General features: G+C 34.9%; 1 protein-coding gene across 1 annotated transcript; it reads right to left on the bottom strand.

Moving 5' to 3' along the window:
- Positions 1-26,986, bottom strand: LOC142317639 (uncharacterized). Its single transcript, XM_075354195.1, has 5 exons — positions 26,951-26,986; positions 23,747-23,887; positions 1,896-2,069; positions 438-891; positions 1-329 (listed from the first exon to the last, which is right to left on the bottom strand). Exons 1-5 carry the CDS (start codon positions 26,984-26,986, stop codon positions 1-3), a joined length of 1,134 nt encoding a protein of 377 aa, XP_075210310.1.

Here is a 26,986-nt window from a genome sequence, read left to right as displayed (position 1 = left end):
TTAATTTCGTTTAAAAGACTTCTCGCAATAATTACATATGAATCTTTTTTCACCAGTATGAACAGAAATATCTTTATTTAAATTATTACTGATTCTAAAAGACTTCTGGCAACAATTACATGTGAATTTTTTTTCACCAGTATGAATGGAGATATGTGTTTTTAAATTAGATGTCTGACTAAATGATTTCTGACAGAAATTGCACGTGAATTTCTTTTCACCGGTATGAGTGAAGGTATGTTTTTGTAAATTAGATCTTTGACTAAAGGATTTCTGACAGATATTGCATGTAAAATTTTTTTCACCAGTATGAATGGAGACATGTGTTATTAAATTAGATTTCTGATTAAAAGATTTCTGACAATAATTACAAATGAATCTTTTACACGTGAATTTTTTTTCACCAGTATGAATAGAGATATGTTTTTGTAAATTACAGCTCTGACTAAAAGATTTCTGACAGAAATTGCACGTGAATTTTTTTTCACCGGTATGAATGCAGATATGTTTTTTTAAATTAGATGTCTGACTAAAAGATTTCTGACAGAAATTGCACATGAATTTCTTTTCACCAGTATGAATGGAGATATGTTTTTGTAAATTACAGCTCTGACTAAAAGATTTTTGACAGATATTGCACGTGAATTTCTTTTTACCCGTATGAATAGAGATATGTGATTTTAAACTACACTTCTGACTAAAAGACTTCTGACATACTTTACACATGAATTTCTTTTTCTCATCATTTTGAATGAATCTGTTCTTTAAACAATTATGATTGTTGTAATTTACATTACTTAAAAATGAATTTAAGCACACATCACAATGTTTTCCTTTTTTTTCTTTAACCTGAGAAGTTCTTTCATCAAAAACTGCTCCTTCACCATGATCCTACAAACAAATTAATACAATATGTTTATCCAGTAAAAAATGAATTATAAATATTAGGTTACCTGAATCTAGTATATTTGATTGTTTTTATCCCCTATATATAAAACCCAATTTGTGATACTTCAAATTAAAATATAGAAAAAATTATTTCTTAATATTTTACTATTTTACAAATTTAATGGAAAATAAGTTAAATAATATTTGCATTTTACTAAGTTTGTTTTATAAATCACATTATAAATAAATGATATTATTCTCTTAATATAAGTAGTTGGTAATTCTTCAGAGAATTCATGTTTAGTTTATCTTCCTCCACAAAATGATCAAAAGATTATTTAATTGAAATATAATATTTCGGTGAAAATAACAAAACATGTCTCAACGTTGCAATATATTTTAATGAAGATGAATCATGAATAAATTGTATACTTGATATTCCATACACAGAAAGATTTATTTAACATATGATTATAATGTAAAAATATTTATATGTATATTATAAAACTTTAAAAGTCAAAATATACACATTAAAAAAACTTACCACTTCATTTGAAATTTATTAATACAATTAAGATAAAATTTTCAATAGACAAATATATTACAAGTAAAAAAAAAAATTAAATTTTATTTCAATTACATAGAGTATAACATGTACACATTTTATATTAAAATGCATCCTGTTAATGAAACCAAATTCATTTGTTGCATATTCTTCTGTAAAATGGGTTCTATATATTCATTTTGTTTTAAATTCATTAAATTAAAAAAAAAAAAAAAAATAGGTTACCACTAATAGTTTAAAAGTTACCTTTTCTTGAAATTCAATTTAAGAATTTCCTTTAATATTAACTGTACAGATAAATAATAAAACATGTTGATAACTAACATTAGCAAAATATATAAGCTTCATGCTGATGTAAATATGAGAACTTAAGCAGAAAGAAAAGTTACAACTAATTAAATTGCAATAAGCATCAAAGAAAATTGTTACATTAAACATATACATAATTGTACACATGATTAATTAGCCATATAGGAATTTCAGGTGACTTGCACGCAGATAATGTAGCAAAAGAGGCTTGTTTACAGCCTACTTTTACAATCTGCATTGCTTCTAACAATCTTGTGTTTCCTGAAGAGGGTGGTGGTTCATGATGACTGGCAAAGTGAATGGGATGCTACCATGAACAATAAACTTCATCCAATTAAGAACATTATATCACCATGGAGCTCCTCATGCAGAAATAACCGTCGAGAGAAGGTATTTATGAATAGGGACATTAGGCTCACTCATGGATATCTGATGATGTAAACAGATGCACCCTTTTGTGCTCTCTGCGACCGACTGTCAATTAACAGTGCACCATATCCTTGTGGATTATCTGTTATGTGGCATTAAGTAGCCGTTTGACTGGTGTGCGAGTAAGAAGTAATTTCCACTACAAATTTCTTCAACCAATTCAAACATTTTTTTGGTCCTCCTTACCTGGATATGAACTTTTACTTTACGTTATTTTCGTAAACTTGAATAGTACCGACGACATAGATCACTGTTTCATCAGTGTGATTTACATAGGGTAATTATGAACTATTTTTGAAAAATGGAAATTTTGTTATTTTATCTGTCACGGCCGGGAGTTCGAGTATCACGCAACGCTATCTGGATGATGTCATCGCTGTGTCGCTGTAAGAATTTCGAAGTTATTGTTCAGCTGTCGCTAAGCTTATCAATATTATGGAAATGAGATCAGTTTGCATTTTGTTATATCTATTAGCAATACATTGGTGGTTAGAGGTCTCTTCCTATTTTTCATAATTTAATTCCTTATCAGTTTAATTTTAATTTCCTTATCTGTTTTTTCCTGCATTATTTCCTTGTAATTTTGATTTGTTATGTCCTTATAATTTTTGTGAATTACGCAATTGAGTCCGATTATCAACTTACATGATAAATTTATTTTATTTATATTTATTGAATTACGTAATGAAATAATTTGTTTTATTTTTGAGAATTTGATATCCTTTGTTATTAAAGAATACTATTGTTAAAATATTATATAAAAAATGGAGAGAAAACAATTAGAAGTGCTTAAAAAACAGTGCAACCATTTGTAGGCAAGAAACATTTATTAATCAATTTGTTTTCGAAACCGGTAACGAGTGCGAAATTAGAAAACGATTAGAATATTTGAACGAGAATTGGAATAAATATGTCGAGGTTTACCAGGAATTGGAAATTAAAGGCGAAGTTGACGATTATGATAAAACCTTTGCGGTTGTAGAGGAGCAGTATTTTTCTGTTAATTCAAAAATAAGAGTTTTTCTTAACCCTCCATCGGACGCTAAGCGGAGGTTTCCTCCAGGTAAAATAGGTTTTGTTTGGGTAAATGTGTTGTTTGGGGTTGACAGCACTGTCCGTTAGTAACATTGTCGACTCTCTCTCCAGGAACAGCTGACAGGCCCCTCCACCGACAATCCTCGTTCAAGGTCAGTGTCACAAGTGAAGTAGTAGAAGGCTGGACGAAACCTCCGCGAGCGTCTGTTTGTGTTTTAGAAACGTGGATGAAACCTCCACAAGCGTCTGTTTGTGTTTTGGAAACGTGGATGAAACCTCCACAAGCGTCTATTTGTGTTTTGCAAACCTGGAAGAAACCTCGGTGTGCGAGAGTTTTTTTTTTAGTTCACTTATATTTTCAAGTTATGCAGTGAATTTTTGTTAGTTTTTGTTTTTGAAAATGGAAAAAGAGGAAGAAAAGACTCGCCAGACATTTAGCTAGCGTAGAAAGAGAGGAACATTTGGACTCTGTAATCGAAGTACAAGAGTTTGGCTGAGAAATCATTAACGAGTTGGTCGGAGAATTCGCCGATGCATTAAAATCTAAATCTAAATTTAATAAGAATAAACCCTTTAATTCTAAATTTAAAGTTTTAAATACGGGACGCACGCGCGGTAGAGGCCATAACAGCAGGAAGAAGCGTCGATATGCGAGGACGCAGGAACTCTACCACAAGACACCAAGCAAACTTGCGGATATGGTAAATGCAGGTGACCTTCCCTTCCTCAAAGACCCGAAGGATAGGATAAATGCCCCGCTGGCTCAGTTAAAGGAAACTTATACTGAGCTTTGGGAGCAATCGATTAGGTATAAATTTAATTATCAATCTGAAAATATGACTATTGATTTAGTCATGCCGCCGTTCGAGTTAAAGGAAATTAGGCAAAGGGTAAAGCGACTCAAAGAGAAGGGGACCCCGGGCCCTGATGGCTTATGTCGAAATGATGTGCTCCATTGCGGGCTACGAGCACTTGCTGTTGAAATTATTTTCTCTTCTGTTTATTAAGAATTATTACCCTGAGCCTAATATGGATCCGAAGAATCCAGTGGCTTGGCGGCCTATCACCATAAGTTCTGTTTATGCTGAGCTTCTCGAATCCCGTATTTGGGTGAGAGTCCGGCTGCCAGCCGGACTCTCGGATGCCCCTAGTCCCAGGATTTGTGGCTGGGAATGGATGTTTCACGAATTGTTTTGTTTTAAATGAAGCAATTCGTGGGGCCAAGTCAGGAAGGGACGGTGATCACGATGGTTGATCCGGAGAAGGCCTTCGATACTGTCCCGCATGAAGCCATTTGGGCGGCGCTGAAGGCGCGCGGGTTTCCCGACAGATTTGTCGGTGCTATTCGGGCCATGTACACCGGGGCCCAGACAGTATTCCAGTCTAAAGATCAGCAGTTCAACATTGCTCTCCGTCGTAGAACCAAACAGGTGATCCACTGTCCCGCTGTCCTTTTTAATATCATTATTGACCCCGTTTTTTAATTAACCGTTGGTTCGGAATTAAGTGAGCTTGATGGAACGACTGATGCCACTGGGTTTGCCGATGACTTGGTCTTGCTGTCTTGTTGTCCAAGGGTTGACCAGAGGCAGCTAAATGCGGTTGATTCCTTTTTTTTAAAGACATCGGCCTTAAATTTAATTATAATAATGTTTTACCGGGTACATTAAATACAAAAATAAAAGTTGTGTGCGCCGATCCCGGATTAAACTTTCTGGCTGGTCTTGGGGTTCGACCTCTGGAAATAGATGAGGAATTTAAATACCTTGGGGTTGCCTTTAGTTTACGCAAGGCAATGCTTCCCGAGCAGCAGATTAACGAAATGTCGTCCGCTGCGTTGACGGTTCAGAGGCTGAATCTTAAGCCCAGACAGAAGCTCAATCTTCTGTATCAATTTGTTCTCCCAAAGTACATCCACTCTTTGATTTCCTTCGGCGGACAATAAAGGAAATTCTCCACCTGCATCACTTCACCATCGACGGAATATTATATTCCAGAAAGGCGGATGGGGGCCTTGGCATACCAAGATTACGGAACCTCGTCAAGGTAGCAGATTGGAGAGCAATTTCCAGTTTTCTTGGTGTTAATAGTGCCGCTGTGCAGCATTACATTTTAACAACCGGAGCTGAAACTAACCTCCGGACGGAATTATCTAAATATGAGATTTCCTGGTCCCCTTCGGCTGGTGATTTTAACCGGCTGAAGCTTAAATTTAAAATACACGAGATGGATCGATGGGGGCGCCTGCCGGTGAAGGGCAAAGGCGTCGTATATTTTAAAAATAATAGGGAAGGAAACTCCTGGCTCTTAATTTCCCGCTTCATTAATTCCTTAAAACTGAGGTCTGACAAGCTTGCAACTAGAGTCGCATGCCCACGGACCTTAGGGCCCGAAAGTGATACAAAGTACAGAAATTGCAAAGACGCCGTTGACACTCTGGGTCATGTATTGGGCAGCTGTGTGACCAATAAGGCGAAGTATATACGAAGGCACGACAAGATAAAAGACCTTCTCGTCGATGACTTGACTTCTCCGGAGGGGAATGTGGTCGCTGTAGAACAAACGTTTTGCAGGCCCACTGAACCCGGAACTGGCGGGAGCGGAGACCGCTTGAGGCCGGATATCGTCGTAAAAAACGGTTCTGGTTTCTTTGTGGTTGATGTAACCGTTCGGTTTGAGAAGGACACTTCGCTACATGCAGCTGCGGAGGAGAAAGCTGTAAAATACCGATCCATCCTCCCCGAGGCTCGGGTGCTCAATTACCATGGCGATCGCTGTGAAGTAGTTCCCATCGTGGTCGGCAGCAGGGGAGCGGTACCGATCTTTACTGTACATCTGCAGACACTGGGAATTTATTCTCAGTCGATTATTAAAACCATGTCGCTCATCGCCCTAAGGTTGTCACTAGAGATTGTGCTCCGCCATATCGATGGCTGATCGCGACTTCAAAATTCCTTTCCAATATTTATGATCAAAATTCAATTTCTAGTATATAATTTGAGGAAGGGCAACCGGATTTCTTAATCCGCGGTGAGTTCAACCGCTTGTGCGGGAAGATTTAAAACATCCTTTGCAGATACTGCGTTATTTTATCACAGTACATCTTTGTTAGAAAATAAAGATGCTATGGAAGATTTGCTAAAATTAAGGTTATGGTTCTCTAAACGTGAAATGATGCTATGCACTCAAAAAACAAATTACATTAATTTCCCTCTAAGAAAATATCATGACTCTTTTAACTCAGTAACTTATAAGCTTCTGCAGTGTCTCATTTCATGCAATGCATGCCAAACATGTTCCCCCACACAGAGAATATTCTACGAAATATTTGGGTATTCTCATAGACGAACAACTCTCCTGAAAATTACACATAGACAGCTTTAACAAAAAACTTAAATAAAAATCAAAAGAATTGTTTACTTCCTAACTAATCTCTGCCCTCAAGAGATCAGCAGAAAGCTTTATTTTTCTTTGGTACAAAAGAGATTAGATAATGGATTAATTTCTTACGAAGCGGCTTTTGACAGAAACTTAATTCCTACTGCTAACATACAAAAAAAATTATTCGAATAATTGCAAAAAAACTTCAAACTGAACGTTCGAGACAAATTTTTTTAATCCAAATATCTTTCCACTACATCTGTATGTATATAAAGTTTTAAACTTGTTTTACAAAAGTGGTAGCAAACCAAAAGAAATGAATATATACCGATAACAGTTTAGGTCTAGACATGACTTTCACATGCCAAAATCAAATTTTACTACATTTAACAAATTTTACACATACTTTTCCCCAAAAATCTTTAATAAATTACCTGTATTTATAAATAACTCTGTAAACATTAAATTATTTAAAAGAAATTTGAAAAACTGTTTATCAACACCGCACACTGTAGAGTATTAACAGTGTTTATCAGTAATATTTGAATTCTAATGTTATGTATTTAATTTTGTATTTTTTTTTAGAGTAGCTTTTATCTTTATTAATACTAGTTGTTGTACAATAGGTTTTCTCAAATTATAGAATTCGTCCTAGTAAATCCATTATTATTATAATTTTTTTAAAAATATTTTTTATTTGTCTGCTCTGCTGTAAATTATTACTAGTTTTAATTCTCCATTAACCCAATTACTAATTTTTAAGTGTCATGGTAACCTTGTCACAGGCACCTTAGGTACCATAAGGTACCTTAGTTCTTTTAAACCATTTAAAGTTAATTTTAATTTTTGCTTTTTTATTGTTTTTATTTTTTATATTTTAAATTAATGATGTAAAGCAGTTAATGGTGATTAGGAGTAACAGTACAAGGTGAAAATATATAGATACTACGATTTGCTGATGATATAGTAATTCTAACTGAGAGTAAAAAGAATTTAGAAGAAACAATGAATGGCATAGATGAAGTCCTACGCAAGAACTATCGCATGAAAATAAACAAGAACAAAACGAAAGTAATGAAATGTAGTAGAAATAACAGAGATGGACCACTGAATGTGAAGGAGAAAAGATTATGGAGGTAGAAGAATTTTGTTATTTGGGAACTAGAATTACTAAAGATGGACGAAGCAGGAGTGATATAAAATGCCGAATAGCACAAGCGAAACGAGCCTTCAGTAAGAAATATAATTTGTTTACATCAAAAATTAATTTAAATGTCAGGAAAAGATTTTTGAAAGTATACATTTGGAGTGTCGCTTTATATGGAAGTGAAACTTGGACAATCGGAGGATCTGAGAAGGAAAGATTAGAAGCTTTTGAAATGTGGTGCTATAGGAGAATGTTAAAAATCAGATGGGTGGATAAAGTGACAAATGAAGAGGTATTGCGGCAAATAGGTAAAGAAAGAAGCATTTGGAAAAATATAGTTAAAAGAACAGAGAGACTTATAGGCCACATACTAAGGCATCCTGGAATAGTCGCTTTAATATTGGAAGGACAGATAGAAGGAAAAAATTATGTAGGCAGGCCACATTTGGAATATGTAAAACAAATTGTTAGGGATGTAGGATGTAGAGGGTATACTGAAATGAAACGACTAGCACTAGATAGGGAATCTTGGAGAGCTGCATCAAACCAGTCAAATGACTGAAGACAAAAAAAAAATAATAAAACGCTATAAAACATATTACATAATTATTAAATATTTGAGTACAGATATATATATGGTCTTAAGAAACAACAAAACATTCAATAACGTAGTTTTGTTTTCTAAATACGCTGATGTTTGCCCCTAATTTAAATTTCTAATCCAATACTGCATAACAGACAGAGCTCATAAGAAGATATTGTTAGGTAGTAGTCACAGAACACAAACGGGTGCATTGGTCTGATTCATGAAGTGTTCATGAGTAAATTTATTGTGGCTATTCACTAATGGCAAACAACATCTTCTTAATGGTTATTTTTGCATGAAGAGCTTCATGGTGACACATTGCTCTTAACTGTATGAAGTTTATTGTTGATGGTAACATTCCATTCACTTTGTCACTCATCACGAATCACACTCATCAGAAAACAGAAAAAATTGTCCAAAATAAAGAGATTTGTAAAAGGAGGCTGCAAATAAGCCTCTTTTATCACACAATCTGTGTGCCCATTGCCTGAAATTCCAATATCGCTGGGGACAGAGAAGAAGTTTACGCTGAGTCACGCTGAGTGATTTACGCTTTTATTACGCTGAGTCACTTAAAAAATAATAGGCTGTATCTCACAGAACGTAGCATGTCTAGAGTAAACTGGATTTGTGTATTTTCTACTGTTGGAGTGTGTGTGTGTGTGTGTGTGTGTGTGTGTGTGTGTGTGTGTGTGTGTGTGTGTGTGTGTGTGTGTGTGTGTGTGTGTGTGTGTGTGTAGCCATGGTGAGGAGTAGGTGGTGGGGTGAGAGTCTGGAGTGAATGTGGTAGACGATAGTCTGATAAGAGACTGTAAGAGACAGTACATGGTACAACCTTGTGAAGTGTAGTGCAAATTTGAGCATAAGTGATTATTATATTATTACAAGTTGGTTGTTGAATAAATTTATATTCCATACATCAAGCATATTGTGTTTTTTATTCAGGGTATTGCTATCCATATCCGGAGGATGCAGCCTATAATTAAACTAAATACAGTCCACCTGAGCTATTAACATGGTCAGTCCATCAGCCAGATATTTGGCAGTTCTACTTTTATAAATTAAAATTAAAGCAGTCATTTCTTGTGCCATTAAGACAGTGTTTATTAAACAAGCTAAAATAAATTTATTTAATACACTAACTAAAACATTTTTGAATTTTGTATCATGATGCAATACATTTACGCATGCGCAGTAACATCGAAACATAGCAGACTTGTAGTATGCAAACAAGGTTCCGACTTCATCAACATCAAGGAGTGGAAGGTCGTTAACGAGCGTTTTCGGTGATGTCATCGTATTTACACGCAGAAAGTGGATCACCACTTTGCAAGTGGATACACACATAGCAGTATGTGTGAGTCATCTGTTTACATTCTTACATTCCAATTCCTTTTAATTATTCTTTCATATTTTTATCTGTCTGTATAAAGTCAACATTTTTATTTATCTTTCTAAACAATCAATCCTACAATATGCCTCTGTGTTAGTTAATTATGTACTTTATTTTCGTTATCAAAGCAACATTAACGACAGAATAAAAATAATTGTTTGGAAAACATAATTACAGAATTGTTATTATAGAATTTAATAGTTAAGTAGTGAATGCAAAATCTCTTTCATACTTTGCTTATTTTTTCAATCAATCATGTCTGAGTTAAGTGACTTGAAAAAACAGTGTGAGCTCATCAAAGCTTGTGTAACAAGATTTCAAATTTATTATCAAATGAAAGCAAGTGCAGAGTAATTAGGTCAATTTAAATTGAGATTTATGGGATTTGAAAAATATTTTCAAATCATAACATTGATTTGAAAACATGATTTCAAATCATTGAAATCATTGTTATGATTTCATTGTTGAAATCATAACATGTTCTTTTTTTTTTTTTTAGGGCGAAAAGCGGTTGGACGATATCATCGCCCGGAAAATAAATAAATAAAAGTAATTAAAGTTGTTAGATAAAATTAAAACTTAAAACTACTATCACAGGAAACAAAATCCGGAATGGGTGTAAAAGGCCCATTCTCGGATAACAAAAACACTAACATGTAACTTAAAACTACGTTAAAAACTATCATATTAAAAATAAATAAAACTTAAAACTAAAGAAGGAGATAAAACTTAAAACTATTATGTTTTAAGTCTTACAACTAATATCACAGACGAATTTAAAAAACAAAAAAATATGAATATATATATATATATATATATATATATATATATATATTAAAAAAATTCCGATAGGGAGTGTAAAAGGCTCGTTACTCGGATAAATAAAACAATACATAGGACTAAAGTAATTAAATTTTTATATTATGTTAAATTTTTTGTATTAACACTATACTACGCAAAAACAGAAACATCCGGATTAAAACCTCTTTATCATTACACAAGATACCACGGATGTTTCTGGGTAGTTTAAATTTACGACGCAATGCCGCATAACATATGCAGTCCACGAGTATGTGGCGCACAGTCATGCGGCAGTTGCATCTTGCGCATAGAGGTGGTTGTCCTCTTGTAAACAGGTACTCGTGTGTGACCCTCGTGTGTCCTATCCGCAATCCACAGAGAACTACTTCCTCACGCCGGGGTTTTCTGTATGAGGAGTCCCATGGTAACACAGAATCTTTAATCTGACGGAGTTTATTATCAACAGTAGCCGTCCAGTCACCTTGCCACCTTGCTCTTAGTAATTGTTTTACATATTTAATGAAACCAGAAGTAGCAACTCGGGTGGTGAAAGGAGGCTGGTTACATGCTTCTTTGGTAGCGGAAACTGCATGTTCATTACCTGGAATCCCTACGTGGCTAGGGACCCAGCAAAAACTTAATTCTGTGTTGCGATTATTCAACTCAGCGATTGCGTTGTAAATTTCAATGACGATAGGATGTTTGGAATAAAAGTTTTTTAAGGCTTGGAGAGCACTACACGAGTCACTGCAAATAAGAATTTTTCTATATTTAGGGTTAATGATGTTTAGAGCCTTATTTATAGCGTATAGTTCAGCGGTAAACACGCTCATAATACCGGGTACACAAAACATATAAGTTCTTTCGTTGACAACAAATGCACACCCAACTGTATCGTTTTGTTTCGATCCATCAGTGTATACAACCGCGTCTGATTTCATCTTGGAGAGAACACACTGAAACATTTGCTGAATGACAGTAGACGGTGTTGATTGTTTATTGTATGTCGTAAGGTCAAAATTAAAATTTATAGGGTTTATTCTCCATGGAGGATATGAGCAAGGATACATAGGAATGAATAACGGTGTGTCAACATTTATATGCTGCAGCAGACGCCAGGTACGGACACCTACAGCTGCAGTACGACGTGGATGGTCCTCATACTTTCCAAGATTAGGATTTCTAAAGACTGAGTCAAGAGCCGGGTGATTTGGCTGTCCTTTGAGACGAGCAAAATAAGATAATAAAAGCTGGTCTCGTCTATCCCAAAGTGATGGTTCACCACAGTCTACAAGTAAGCTTGCGACAGGACTGGATCTAAACGCGCCTGTGGCAAGCCGAAGGAAAGCATGATGTACACTATCCAGCATTTTAAGCACGAATTGACGAGCTGAAGAGTAGGCGACACACCATAATCTAAACGGGAGCGAACAAAGGAATAGTAAAAACGTATCATACATGACCTATCGGCTCCCCAGTTGGTGTCAGTAAGGACTCGCATCATATCTAGAAGTTTGGAACATTTTGTTTTCAATTCTTTTAAATGTTTGACCCAAGTAAGACGGCTATTAAAAAATAAACCTAAAAATTTGACGTAAGTAGAGATAGTAATAGTCTCTCCGTTCAGAACAATTTGCGGAATAGAAGGGTTTCGTAGCCGAGAAAAAACTACACATTTTGTTTTTTTGGGATGAAAATGTGAAACCAGTAATCCTGGACCAAGCTTCAAGGTGAGAGATAGTGTTCTGCAGTAGTCTCTCTGCTGTAGGTGTTGAACGGCTTGCAATGTAGATAGCAAAGTCGTCAGCAAATAGAGAACATGAGACAGGAGCCTCACTCATTTGGTAATATCGTTTATGGCTACAGAAAATAAAGTGGCACTTAATACACTACCTTGGGGCACTCTATTCTCCAAGATGACACTATCTGAGAGCGAATCATCCACACGAACTTGTTTCTCCAAGTACCATGTAAGTCTGCGGTTTACCATTCTCTCCATTATTTTACACAAAACGCTTGTTAATGAAATAGGGCGGTAGCTTGAAGGGTTGGTTTGGTCATTACCAGGTTTTAGTACTGGTATAATAAATGCTTCTGACCAGCCGGGTGGGAAGACTCTTTCGGAGAATAAACCGTTGAAAATATTCAAAAGTTGTTGTAGTGCCGAATTAGGAAGATGTGAAAGCATGGAAAGGCGAATGTTGTCCGGTCAAGGGGAAGTGTCCCGTGAGTTTTTAAGTGCATGTAACAATTATTTAAATACGAATGGAGTGTTTAATTCACCAACCGAATCACCAATGTTTAACGATAATACTTCTATCTGTATTTTGTACCGTTGAAAATCGTTATTATATGATGAGGTGAGAGACACCGAGCGGAAAGATTTTGCTAGACTATTTGCCACTTCCGAGGATGATGAAAGGAGTTCTCCTTCATCAATAAGACCAAGAATAGATTGTTTCGGTGAACCGAAGATTGCACGAATTTTCTTCCATACAGTAGACGTGGAAGTAGTGCGTGAGATAGTGCTCACGTATTTCGTCCATGAATTCCTCTTAGCGTCCAAGAATACTCGACGGCACACCACTCTAGCCCTACGGTATAAAGTTATATGTTCTGTTGTAGGCCTACGATTAAATTTACGTAGTGCCTGCCATCGATTCCTAATAGCATTTTTGCATTCATCGTTCCACCATGGAACGAAAGGACGTCTAGGATTACCCGATGTTTGTGGGATATATCTGTTGGCATTCTTAAGTATCATGGACGTAAAAGAAGAATATTGGTCGAGGATGTTCGCTCCATCGTCATGTTGAGATTGGAATGCTTTATGGTATCCGTTCCAATCTGCCTTTTCGACAATCCATCTCCGTGGCCTTCTTTTAATCTCGCAGTCTACACCGAAACCAATAATAATTGGTCTATGATCACTGCCGTGAAAGTCATCACAAACAGACCAATTAAAATGAGGGAGCACATTCGGTGAGCATATGGAAAGATCAAGGTTAGATACAGTACCAGTTGATAAGGACATGAATGTGTGTGATCCATTATTCAGTAGGCAAAGGTCAAAGTCTTGTCTCAATCTGTTTATCATATTTCCTCGAGTGGAGCAGAAGGTTGAGCCCCAGGAAATATGATGGGCATTGAAGTCTCCTAATATTAACGATGGAGATGGTATTTTACGTGAGGAGATTTGAGTCATCTAAAGCACTGATCTCAGTGTTCGGTGAGAGATACAGATTGCAGATATGCAATTTGAAGGGAATAGAGACCTTTACTGCAATAGCAGGAATGACAGTGGTTAGTTGAATTCTTGTAGCTGACACCCCATTCTTCATGAAAATCGCTACTCCACCACTCTCCCTACTGTCTACTACGCAGTCGTATCTCTCACAAAAGTATCCTCTGAGTGTAATTGGGTCATTTTGTAGAAGGTGAGTCTCTTGGAAACACATGATTAGTGGATCATGTGTGTGCGCTAGTACTCTAATATCTTCAATGCGGGACCGAATACCTCTAACATTCCACTGAATAATGTTCATAAGTGTAAATAAATAAATAAAAAAATTAAATAATTAAATTTCGGAAATTATATAAAAATTAGTTGTACGTGATTCGGTTTTTCTTTCATTGTATTTTTTATTTTAAAGAACTCCGATGCCCCAGGGTCGGGTGGTTCTTCAACCATATCCTCCAGTATGTGAGGTGATGGTGGAGGAGATTTATTTGAATGGGATGCTGCAGTTAACATCCCAGAGGATGTTAACTGAACCCACATAACCACCCGTTATGTAGGTTCCCTTTACGGGGAGCTTATTAGGTGGCTTACTGCCAGCTGTGATAGTTGCTACTCGTGCCGGTACGACTTTGGGAGCAGGAACTTTCCTGTGTATCACACTTTTGGATTCATTAACTGCGACGAAAGACGCTTTATTCATCTGTCAGCTCTGAGATAATGGCTGTAAGTGAAGCTACTTGATCAGAAAGCATTTGAACAAGTTTTTTAAGTTCATTGCAGGATCCGCACTGCTGAGTATTAACGAGTTTGTTTCGATGTAGCGGTAGCAAAAGATACATCTGGTTTAACCAGGTTCCGTGAATTATTTAACTTTTTGTATTCTCTTCGTGAGGCCGGGAAAGATAGCTTTTGCTCCGTACAGATTTTGAGAATTGCCTTTTCTTCTTTAAAGATTGGGCAATCCCGGGAGCGGGCTGTATGTGGACCACTGCAGTTTGCACATTTTTTACTTTCTTCTCAGTTAGTATCGTTGTGACCTTCTTTAGCACATCGAACACAGATCTCAGTTTTCATGCAAGTTGTTGTAGTGCGACCAAAACCTTGGCATCTGAAACATCGCCGTGGGTTGGGTATGAATGGTCGTACCCGAACCGAGAGGTAACCCACTTTAATCTTTTCTGGTGGAACAGGGAGATTGAATGTTAGTATAAGAGACGGTGTCGGTTCTTCTGTTCCATTCTGCCGTTTCATAATACGTTTCACTTCAACAACATCTTGGTGGCAAAGCTCGTCAACTATTTCAGTGATATCTATATATAAAAGGTCTCGACAAAAAATTACACCCCGGCTCGTATTTAAAGTTTTGTGGATTTCTGCACTTATATTTATACCACCCATATTACGGAGACGTAAGATAGATTGACTCTGTTCGTCGTTGACTGTTTCGTTCAGAATCGATCCGTCGCCTAATTTCCTGATGTTCTTCGGGGAGCCACTTGCACCTGTTACAGTTTTGTTTATTAGGAAAGGTGAAACCTTTTGAAGGGAGCCACCTTCCTGACTATTTCGGAGAACAACGAATCGAATATTTTTAGAGTTCAAGTCTAAAGATTTGCAGTTCTCTTCGATAGGACTTTTATCCTCGTCAGACAAAGCTGATCGAGGTCTCTTCACAAGACTAAATTTGGTGGTTTTTTCAGATGGACCACCAAACATCTTGGAGTTTAATATAGGAACAGAAATTTTGGTCCCACGAGTACCGGCGAAAAATGGACCACTCCAGCAGAGCGCACGCGTACTGGAGCTAGAGCTAAGTACGACTAGGTTCGCCCTGGTGCCCAGAGGACATCGTTCGAGACTCACTACGTAGAGCCATTCACCCATCGGCACGATTTGTTCCCACAGTGGGTTACGGTTGCGTTTCGTAAGATCTCGCAACACCACCAAGTGATGTTGTGTAATTCTGTAAGTGTGTATGTTGTAATTTATGTAGTGATCTTGGTGTAGTATATGTGTATGATGTAAAGTGTTCTGCAGCTCACTGTATAGTGGGAAGAAAAGCTGCAGAGGCTAGGGCCGTGGGGACGCCAACCCCCAAAGTCTTAAAGAATAAGACCCCCCGTCGGGGATCAAATAGAGTTGTTAGAGGGAGACCACGAAAATGAAAGAGTTAACTTTGAAGATCTACATTTTAAATTAATAGATGATAGTCAAAAATTTATTATGAATGCACTACGAAAGTAGGGATTAAGGACCACAGCAGTTATATACACCAATCAAAGAGCCTCCAATTAATTTACCTAATTTCAGTGGAAATTATGATGAGAGGCAGTCATTTTTTTATAGTTTTAAGACAATAATTGATACAAATGAGTGGCTTACCAAAATTCAAAAATTTCATTATTTGAAAGGGCATTACAGGGTGAAGCTGCTTTTGTTTTGCAGTCACTAGAAGGTTCTGCTGAGAACTACAAAATCGCTTGGCAATTGTTAATCGATAGGTATTAAAATAAGAAGTATCTAATAAACAAACATGTGCAGGCTTTGTTCGCAATTAGGAAAACTGATAACAAATCAGTTTCAGCACTCAAACAAATTATAGACAATACAAATAAGCACTTGAGCACTCAAGGCTCTAGGACAACCCACAGAACACTGGGATTTGTTGATTATATATTTAATTTTCACAAATTTAGATAATAAAACACATAGGGAGTGGGAAAATCATAACAAAAATGCTGAAGTTCCCAAGCTATCTAATTTATTAGAACTTCTACAAGGAAAGTGTAAGGTTACCACTTAATTCATCAAACATTTAGTCCCATCCATCTAATAAACCTAAAAATAAACCTTTCATAAGAGATTTTACTTCTACTAGTCATACAGTATCAGCTAAAAATTGCAATTTTTGTAAAGGGCAACATCCACTTTTTTATTGTGATAAATTCAAGAGCATTTCTATATCAGTTAGAAGGAGGTTAAATGATTAAATCTGTGTTTTAACTGTTGAAGTGCAAAACATAAAGCTAAGCAATATCAATCTAGTTCGTGTAAGACTTGCAGTAAGGATCACAACACCTTATTGCACTATGTGTACAAATTACATGCAAAAATCAAACAAGACAACTGAATTGGTACTATACAAGGTGTTAACATTTTGAATGCAATATTTAATAAAATGTAATTTCTGTAGTTTTAGTCAAACAATATTGTTTTATTATTAGTCTTATGAATTAAATGGTGGGGAGACTCTACCTCTCATTTTCAGTCAGTCGACTAACGACAGCGGCTCAACACAGATGTGTGTAAACTGCAAACGTAGTATTAATACTTATACTTAAACGAATGTATTTTAAACGTAACCTAAACAGATTGTAATTAAACTTAACACATATATTTTAAACTGTAATTAAATGTTTTATGTTATCTCAAGCTTAAATAAATTAATAAGGAACTTAAACTGTGCAGGAGAATCACATAGTATTCATTGTACAGTCAAGTCAAGAGCTAATAATTTTCAAACATCCTTACAGTTCATTATTCTTCCACAACCGCTCCCTACAATTCCTATTGATCTCAGTAAATGTAAATTTCCCGAAAATATTAACCTTGCTGATCCTAACTTCCATATCACCAGCAACATTGGTATGTTGATAGGAGCCGAAATATTTTTTAAGATGTTGTGTGAAGGTACAATAAAAATAGCAGAAGACCAACCAATTTTATAAAACACAAAGTGGGGTTGGATCATATCAGGAAAACTGACAGAATTGTCAATTACCACAATCTATTGTATGCAACCTGACTGTAGAAGAAAGCCTTGATTGTCATCTCCAGAAGTTTTGACAAATTGAAGAGTGTACTAATCCGCAAATGTTATTAGTAGAAGACAAACAGTGTGAAGATCATTCAATCGACCATTTAGCAGAAGAGTCTGGCAGATTCAGAGTAAGACTGCTTTTGAAACAAGATCCAAGCATACTTGGTGACTCCAAAGAGACAGCACAGCAAAGACTACTACTACTACTACTACAAGAAAGAAGTCTTAACAGAAATCCAGTCAAAAAACAAGCATACATCGATTTCATGCATGAATATCAAAATATGGGACATATGAAGGCGAAATCACTGGAAGATTAGTCAGAAAAATGTGTTTATTATTTACCTCACACCATTGTGTGGTTAATGAGGCAAGCTCAACTACTAAATGGGAGTAGTTTTTGGTGGGTCATGCAAGTCAAGTAATGGTACTTCATTAAATGACATTTTAATGGTAGGCTCGTCTATCCAAGATGAACTGTTTAGAAAACATCAGTTTGTTACGTCAGCAGACATTGCAAAAGTATATAAGCAAATACGTTTACATTCAACAGATACAAATCTTCAAAGAATTCTATGGTGAGAGGACCACAGAGCCGATAAAATCGTACAACCTTCAAACTGTTACTTATGGGACAACCTCTGCTCCATATCTTGCAATGTAAAGACTTCAGCAATTAGCACTTGAAGAAAAAGCAGAATTCCTGAAAAAGCAGCTGTAATCATTACAGATTTTTATTTGGACGACCTCCTAACTGGCACAGATACAATTTCTGAAGCTAAATCTCTGAAAAAACAACTAGTGGCAATGCTTGGAGGAGGAGGATTTGGGCTCAGGAAATGGTGTCCCAAAGTACCCTGCTTATTGGAATCAATACCAGAAGAATTCAAGCACACAAAATATACTATTCATTCAAATGATAAAAGAACTGTGAAAACATTAGGAGTTTTATGGGATCCATCAGCCAACAATTTCCATTTCTTTGTAAAACAAATTAAGCAAGTACAAAATATCACCAAGCGGCAAGTGCTTTCAATTATTTCATCACTTTTTGATCACTCGGTCTAATTGGACCAGTCATTCTACCTACAAAGATAATAATGCAAAAGGTATGGGCAGCTCAAATAGGATGGGATGAAGCTTTACCAAAATTACTAGAGATTAAATGGACACAATTCTATAAACAACTAACTGAAGTGGAAAAAATTAGTATTCATCGACATGTATTCATCCCAGTGCATTGCAACATTCAAATTCATGGTTTCTCCAACACTTCAGAAGCTGCATATGGAGCATGCATTTACATCAAGTGTGAGAGTACAACCAGCAGTACCACAATACAACTTGTGTGTTCAAAATCAAGGGTTGCTCCAATCAAGAAGGACTACCAAGACTTGAACATTTAGAGGCTTTGTTATTAGCTAGACTGATCATCAAGGTAGTCATAGTACTTCAGTATAATTTTCATAAATGTGTCTTGTGGTCAGATTCTAGAGTAATGCTTTATTGGATAAAATCACTATCAGCTCAGTGGAAAACATTTTTAGCCAACCGAATGGCAGAAATTCAAGATCTAACTAGCAAATGTGAATGGATGCATGTCAGCAGTAAGTCAAATGCAGCAGATCATACTTTACGAGGTTTACTATCAAATCAGTTAATAGATAATAATAACCTTTGGTGGCATGATCCTTCTTGGTTGACTGAATGTGGGAGCTTATGGCCAAGACAAATGGCCATAGATTCGGATCATGGGCTTGAGAAGTGTAATAAATTAGTTTTGGTAGTCTCAGAGCCTGCTGAGTTAATTAATACATTTTCTACATTATATAACCTTCAGAGAATAACAGCCTATTGTCAGAGATTCATTCATAACTGCAGGAATGAGATTAACCCTAGAATGGTACGTATACGCCTATTAGACGTAGTTCAGTAGTTGAACAGCCGTCATTTTGTTTTGGAGGAGAATAATACCCCTGCCTTCTAGATATACTACACCTGACTCTCCATTGGAGGATTAGTGTACTTCAAACCTCAGAAGTGTTCACATCAAGGTCAGTGCATTTTTTCTAACAAATCCTACCACGCCTCTCAGGCGTGTTGGTACTATTCTTGATGTATTTTTTTTTTACTAAATATAGCAAGCTATAATGCTTACATTATTTATTTGCACAATTTTTTTATGAAAAATAATGGTGACAAGAAGCCTTTGTCAAGATTTCACTTTCTCATGAAATTGGCCGATCAACTGTCAATTCCGTGGATGATGGAGAGACTGAAACAGTCACACATGCCTCACAACCTACGAAGCATCATAAAAGATTGTCTCGGTGTGACGGATGCACCTGTTGAAATACAAACGGCATCAAAATCTGAAAAAAGGCAGTATTGTACGTACTGTTCTTATAAGAAGAAAAGAATGAGTAAAATGACCTGCTGGAACTGCAGAAAGCCAGTGTGTGGCGAACATTGTTTCAACATTTGCCAAGTTTGTAAAAAATAATAAATTTATGACCAATTTTTGTTTAAATCTCATTAAAGTGTTTTTTATATACCTCATCCTTTCATTTAAACATTTTTACCTGCTTGAAAAAATTCCTGGGAATCGAATTCAAATTTATTTTCTATAATGATGTTTTCTTACTTGCAGTTTTGTTTAATATTTTAATTCTAAGAGCAGTTTTTCATTCTATGATATGTAGTAAGTATGCAAATAGAAGAAGATTTAACATTTATTGACATTTACAGAATTTAAAATATTTATTATACCATTTTTTGGCACTTTTCAGGGCTGTACGTCTATAAGACGTATAGGTACCATTCACTATTGTTGTGTATAGGTACTATTCTAGGGTTAATAACAGGACATCAGGATTCTTGACCCTAGAAGAACTAGACAATGTGTTGAACAAGTGGATTAAAGTTGTTCAAAGTCATGCTTTCTCATCAGAAATTAAAGATAAGCTAAATAAGCATCAAGTAAATCGTAAGAGCAGTATAAAATCTTTAAGTCCATTTTTGAATAAAAAGCAAGTTATTAGGGTGTGCTGAAGAATACAACATTAAAGTGTGGGTTATAATCAGAGACATCCATCCTTCTTCCAGGAAAAAATCACTTAAAATTAATTATGAACATATAAGACAAATACATGCAGAACCACAATTATTGTTGGCATTTGTAAGAAAGAGATTTTGGTCTTTGAATGGACGAACCTTAGCCAGAAAGGTTGTTCTCGAATGTAATAAATGTTTTAGAGCCAACCCAATGGCATCCATCGTGAGTTACACCTTGCTGACTTTTTTGTAGTTGTGGAGTAGATTGTTGTGGACAGATTTACGCATGTACCAGTCGACGCCGAGGCATTAAACTGGTTAAGTGTTACATCGCAGTATTTGTGTGTTTTGCAGTTCATATAGAACTAGTAGGAGATCTCACAACAGAATAATTTATTTAGCGTTGAAGCGTTTCAATGCACAGCATGGCAAATGTGAAAATATGTATTCTGATAATGCAACAAATTTCATGGGCACTAGTAGTGAACTTAGTGAATTAAGAAAATGTTCAAGTTTGTTTCTCATCAAGAAAAAATATCAAATTTTTTAGTAGATGAAGGGATAAACTGGCACTTTATTCCCCCCAGATCACCTCACATTTCAGAGGGTTATGGGAGGCCTCAGTAAAGTCTCTATCCTTTAAAAAAAACTGTTGGAACAGCATCATTCACGTAAGAGGAATTTAGTACATACTTAACACAGATTGAAGCATGCCTTAATTCCTGACCAGCTACTCCTACGTCTGATCCTAATGATATGTCCCCCCCTCTCACTCCTGGCCATTTCTTAACAGGTGACTCACTTACTGCTCCTGCAGAACCTGAATCTTCATGAAGTGCAAACAAATCGCTTATCTAGATGGCAACTAGTTCAACAATGACTTCAATATTTTTGGACATGTTGGTCTACTGAGTACCTGGCCAGCCTTCAAAAACATGTAAAATGGACTAAGGCAACTTCAAATCCTAAGGAGACCTTATAGTTATCACGGACGACAACTTACCACCGCTCCAGTGGCGTTTAGCTCGAATTCTCCAGCTTCATCCTGGTCAAGATGGCGTGCTCGAGTGGCAACAGCAAAGACTCCTTCAGCAACATTTAAAAGCCATCAACAAATTATGTCTTCTACCCAAAGAAGACACCTTGACATAATTTGTGTTTGTACTGTAAAACGTTTTTGTTGTTTTTTCCCTCTTCTGTGCGTTGAAGAGTGTTTCCTTCAAGGTAGGTGGTATATTGGAGTATGTATGTGTGTGTGTGGGGGGTCTGTGTGTAGGTGCTTCTGTGTATGTGTAACCTTGGTAGTGGGGTGAGAGTTTGGAATGAATGTGGTAGACGAGACCATAAGAGACGGTACATGGTATAACCTTGTGAAGTGTAGTGCAAATTTCAGCATAAGTGATTATTATATTTTACAAGTTGGTTGTTGAATAAATTTATATTCCATACATCAAGCATATTGTTTTTTTTAATTTAGGTAGCGGTAACCATATCCAGAGGATCCAGCCTATAATTAAATTAAATGCATTCCACCTGAGCTATTAACACCTATGATAATGGCAAAGATTAAAACAAAATTTACAAGAAAAGGCCGTCAAGGGTGTAATAACATTGAGTGAAGGTTATTGTACATTTGGATAAGAAAAAGTGATTTGCTCTGGTTCCTAGCAGGGCAGTAAATCTTTGCTATTCCTGATATTGATTAAGATGTTGTTTGGAGAACACTGTGTCAATGGTTGGATGATTTGTTTGGGCTTTAATGTGAGCTATACAGGAGCACATTTGATTTCATCTACACCAAAGAGGTGGCTCACCACTGTCCACTAGTAAATTTACCAAGGGACTTACACAAAATGTACCTGTATTCACTTATTCTAATAAAGTGAATAATGAACTATATCAAGCATCCCAAGAGCGGTGCTTATGTGGAAGAATAAGCACACAGCCACTGTCCAATCAGGAATGGACCAGAGCTCTCTGTACAAGTACAAGATGCATACTTGATCAGCTCCCCAATTAGTATTAGGTAGAACTATCAGCATGTCTAACATTTTTAGACATTTTACCTTCAACCCACATTAGTCGTTTGTCAATCCACAATCTTAAAAATCTAACCTGAATGCATGGTTCAACTGGTACACCACGTAAAAACAGTTGAAGGTCAACATGCTCTCTCAAACATGTACAATAATGAGATAAATATTTTTTATAAGTATAAAAGTATAAGATCTGAGTAAAAATCAAGTTTATTACTTTTTTTTATTACTCAAATCTAATCTATTGAAACTTTTTTTTTTTTATAAAGTAAGTAATTTTTTTAAAGCATGAATATAAAGCAACAGAATTTATTACAATTTTTAAACATCTTAAATATAATGATGTATATTAAAATGTTTTCTATTATTACACCTATTTTCTCACAGTATCAAGAATCTCAGCAGACAAACCGCAGGTACTTCAAAATATAATAATTATTTATTTATTATCAAAACAAAGGGAACATTCCAATATTTATTAACACAAAATAACTATGTTAAAAAAACTACACATAATCCAGCAAAATAAAGTTAAAAATTTTAAAACCCTGTTCACTCACATCTAAACTAAATTCCACAATTTTGATATTTAAAGTTAAAAAATTTAATGATAGATAATTGCAATTGTTTCTGTTATAAATCTCTCAGCTTAAAACAAATTAAGTTATTTTATGAACTAAGTTACTTAGTTTAGATATATTAAGCATAATAAACTATATATAATTATCGTTCATTATTATTATTCATTTCATTTACAATTTATAAAATATTTACAAGTATGAAATCAAAAATTCAAAAATTAAAATTTTTTTCTAATACAGGCGGATCTACTTTCACATGAATATTCATGATAAACACAGGATTTTCAATAGAGCCTGTCAAACAACAAATTGACTGTTTGAAATAACAGCCATTTTCATTAAAAAAAAAAAAACCATTTCCAGCACAACTTATAAGTAGTATTTTAAATACTGACAATAAACTATGAAAATCTCTTAAAATGATGCATTAATTTTAAGCAGGGTTTTAGTTATATATATTAATAAAAACAGAAATCTTACAAATTCTTCAGGTTTGACATCAATTTTTTCTAATTTAACTGAAGGAATGTCCAAAATGGCAAGAGCCAATGAATTATCACTTCTCTCTATATGAAGTGGATCTTCTTTTTTTGGCAAGTAAGTGTGTGATTCATTATCATCCTTCAACATAAATAAAAGCATTTCATAAAGTTATACAATGTGTTTCAATTAATTAGTTCAACTTGAATAATATTTTACGATCAACTCCATGGCTGATACCACTTTTCAATGTGCAAAAGTAGGTAAAAGCAAATTCAGTTGAACATGAAAATGGAAAGATTGATAATATTCTTCTAAGATACTTATTTATATGAGAATAAGATCTGTCTATATGAGAATAAGTCATTAAATTTAATTAAGATGTCAGATTTTTTTCTTTTTTCTGTTTAGCCTCTGGGAATTATCGTTCAGGTATTACTTCAGAGGATGATATGTTTGAGTGTAAATGAAGTGTAGTCTTATACAGTCTCAGTTCGACCATTTCTGACATGTGTGGTTAATTGAAACCCAATCACCAAAGAACACCAGTATCCATGATCTAGTATTCAAATCCATATACTAGGACTTGAACGCTGGTAGGTGACAGATTTATGCAGATAAAATGGTACATAAGAATAAAACTGTGCCCTATATATTGCAAGTTAGTGGTTTTATTTTTATTTTCCTGTAAAATTAATTTTTGATGGATTTTGAAAACTTTTATCAAGTAATTGTTAGATAGCATCAATTTTTCAAAATATTTTTTTATCACATTGTACATGATTATTGTGTATCATATATCCCAATTGTCCAGCATTCACATTTTCACTGGTTCTTTATAGGTATCTTCTAAGTTTTCCTCTTTTCCAATGCTGTCATTTGTGTTAACTAGGATTTGTACGAGGTGTTTGTGTTGCTTAGCAATGTTATAATAAGCTTTATAAATATCTCTCTTGTTTAGGTTTCGACTGTACCAATCCTTTATGTACGTACAACACTACAACAAAGTGATGGAAATTTTACCTCTTCTTTCTATCAACTATCTAGGAACTGTACCATACAGAAGAGAAGAAGTCAAAGGCCTCACATTAAATGCTCATACAGGACATGTATTAATCGTATTGTGGCCATGTATTAAATGATTTAATAATTTAGTACATTACACAAACATAAAAATATACTAGTAATGGCTTCACAAGAGGCAATATTACATTTGAGGAGCTGTTCACATAAGTTTAATACTCTGCATGAATTACAAACACTCTACAGAGAATAAAAAAAATATATGTTTAGACAAGGAACTAAGTATAACAAAGAAATGACAATGATGCTTCAGATAATCTAACATGAAAATTAAATACCTATAAAAAAAACTATATCATCTGAAAATAGTTTCAATGAATTGTTAAAATCACAAACAAGATAAAGAAAATTACATAACGAAACAGTAATGAATGAATGAAAAAGTAATAATGAACAAAAAAACATTTATTCCAAAATGTCCTTATTTCTTATTTATGTAATTGAAAGAAAAAAAAATCACCTACATTAATTAGTAAATATAAATTAAATGTTGTGCAATTTAAAGATCGTACTTCAATGATGTAATTCATTTTCAAAAGTATATAAAAAATAAAAATGAATTATTCAAAGTAAAGTATGTAAATTATTAATAGCAGCCAATACAGTTTATGACAAAAATCGTCATTTTCCTGGTTAACATCTACAATTTCACTAAAAAAAAGTAACTTAACATATATTCAAACTCCATTTTGCTCACTTATACTTATGTTCTGAAATGGAAAATATAAGAAGGGTTTGGATTATTCTTTATTCAATTTAATTCTGTATTAATTTTACAAAAATATAAGTATTAATTAAAGAAGTAAAATTAAGTACACAAGAACAGGAGATATTTCACAGAAGTGATAAACATTATTAAACATTATTTTTATACTAATGACATAAATTTATGTTTTAATTATTCTTAACTTTTCTATGGACTCAGTTACTTCTGACTAAACTTTCTATCTGAAACGGTGAGTAAATTTACAAAATTACAAATGCATGATACATAATGCCCAATAAACATCATTACACAATCTTTATTACATCATGAAGTTTGAAAGTAGATAAAACATATAAGTACTTTAAGCCGTATAGGTTTGAATTCAATTAATTAAAAAGTGACAAGTATAAACGTTACACACCTTATTTTTTTATATTTACATTTGATTTTGTTTGTACTACGACAGTGTAACCATATGTACCAGATGTGTAAACATGACACCGGAATTTACCCATAGATGGCCCTAGCTGTCAACATAGTAACCATCAAACCACACCATTGGCGTCATTTTCTTTCTTTGACAGCTGATAAAGATTTTCAACTCACAATAATACAATTTTCATACAACAGCATAGTTTTAATTAGCGTTGAACATGTCGAGGTTTGTACCTAATGTCAAAAAGTATAATTTGCGGAAGCATTGATTTTCTGTTACCATTTAAAGAAAACCTAAGGTGAACATGATCTTGGAAAATCACAGTGCTTTGAGTGGTTTAAAAAATTCAAAAGCGGCGATTTTGATGTGAAAAACGAAGAACATGGAAGTTTGAAGACAGCGAATTGCAAGCATTGTTGGATAAGGATGATGCTAAAACAACAACTTGCGGGTCAATTGAATGTAACACGAGAAGCTGTCTCCATACATTTGAAAGCCACGGGAAAGATCCAGAAAATGGGAAAATGGGTTCCACATGAACTGAATGAAAGACAGCAAGAAAATCGAAAAACCACTTGAAAATGCTGCTCGCAGGTACAAAAGCAAGTCATTTCTCCATCAAATTGTGATAGGTGATGAAAAGAGGATATATTTCGAGAATCCTAAGTGTAAAAAATCATGAGTAACTCCAGGCGAACAATCGACATGGAAATAAGATAATGCTATGTGTTTGGTGGGATCAGAAGGGTGTGATCTATTATGAGCTGCTAAAAACTGGCAAAACCAATAATACTGAACACTACCGACAACAAATGATCAATTAGAATCAAGCATTGCATGAAAAATATACCAGAATATCAAAAAAGGCCACGCAAAGTGCTTTTTCTTCACGATAATGCACCATCACACACAGTAAAACTGGTCAAAGAAACGATTGACGCGATCAGTTGGGAAATACTTTCACATGTGGCTTACTCACCAGACTTTGCTCTGTACAAATACTATTTATTTGCAT

The sequence above is a fragment of the Lycorma delicatula genome, chromosome 1 (assembly GCF_047948215.1).
Source record: "Lycorma delicatula isolate Av1 chromosome 1, ASM4794821v1, whole genome shotgun sequence".
Taxonomy (NCBI): Eukaryota; Metazoa; Arthropoda; class Insecta; order Hemiptera; family Fulgoridae; genus Lycorma; species Lycorma delicatula.
This window is presented reverse-complemented; position numbering and strand designations above follow the sequence as displayed.

Coding starts and splice junctions, on each gene's coding strand:
- LOC142317639 (XM_075354195.1), bottom strand. CDS start 26,986: ATGCAAATAAATAGTATTTGTACAGAGCAAAGTCTG. Junction 23,888..26,950: donor TTTGTACAGAGCAAAGTCTG/GTGAGTAAGCCA, acceptor TTTATGTTGAAG/GATGATAATGAATCACACAC. Junction 330..437: donor GAAATCTTTTAGTCAGAGCT/GTAATTTACAAA, acceptor AATCTAATTTAA/TAACACATGTCTCCATTCAT.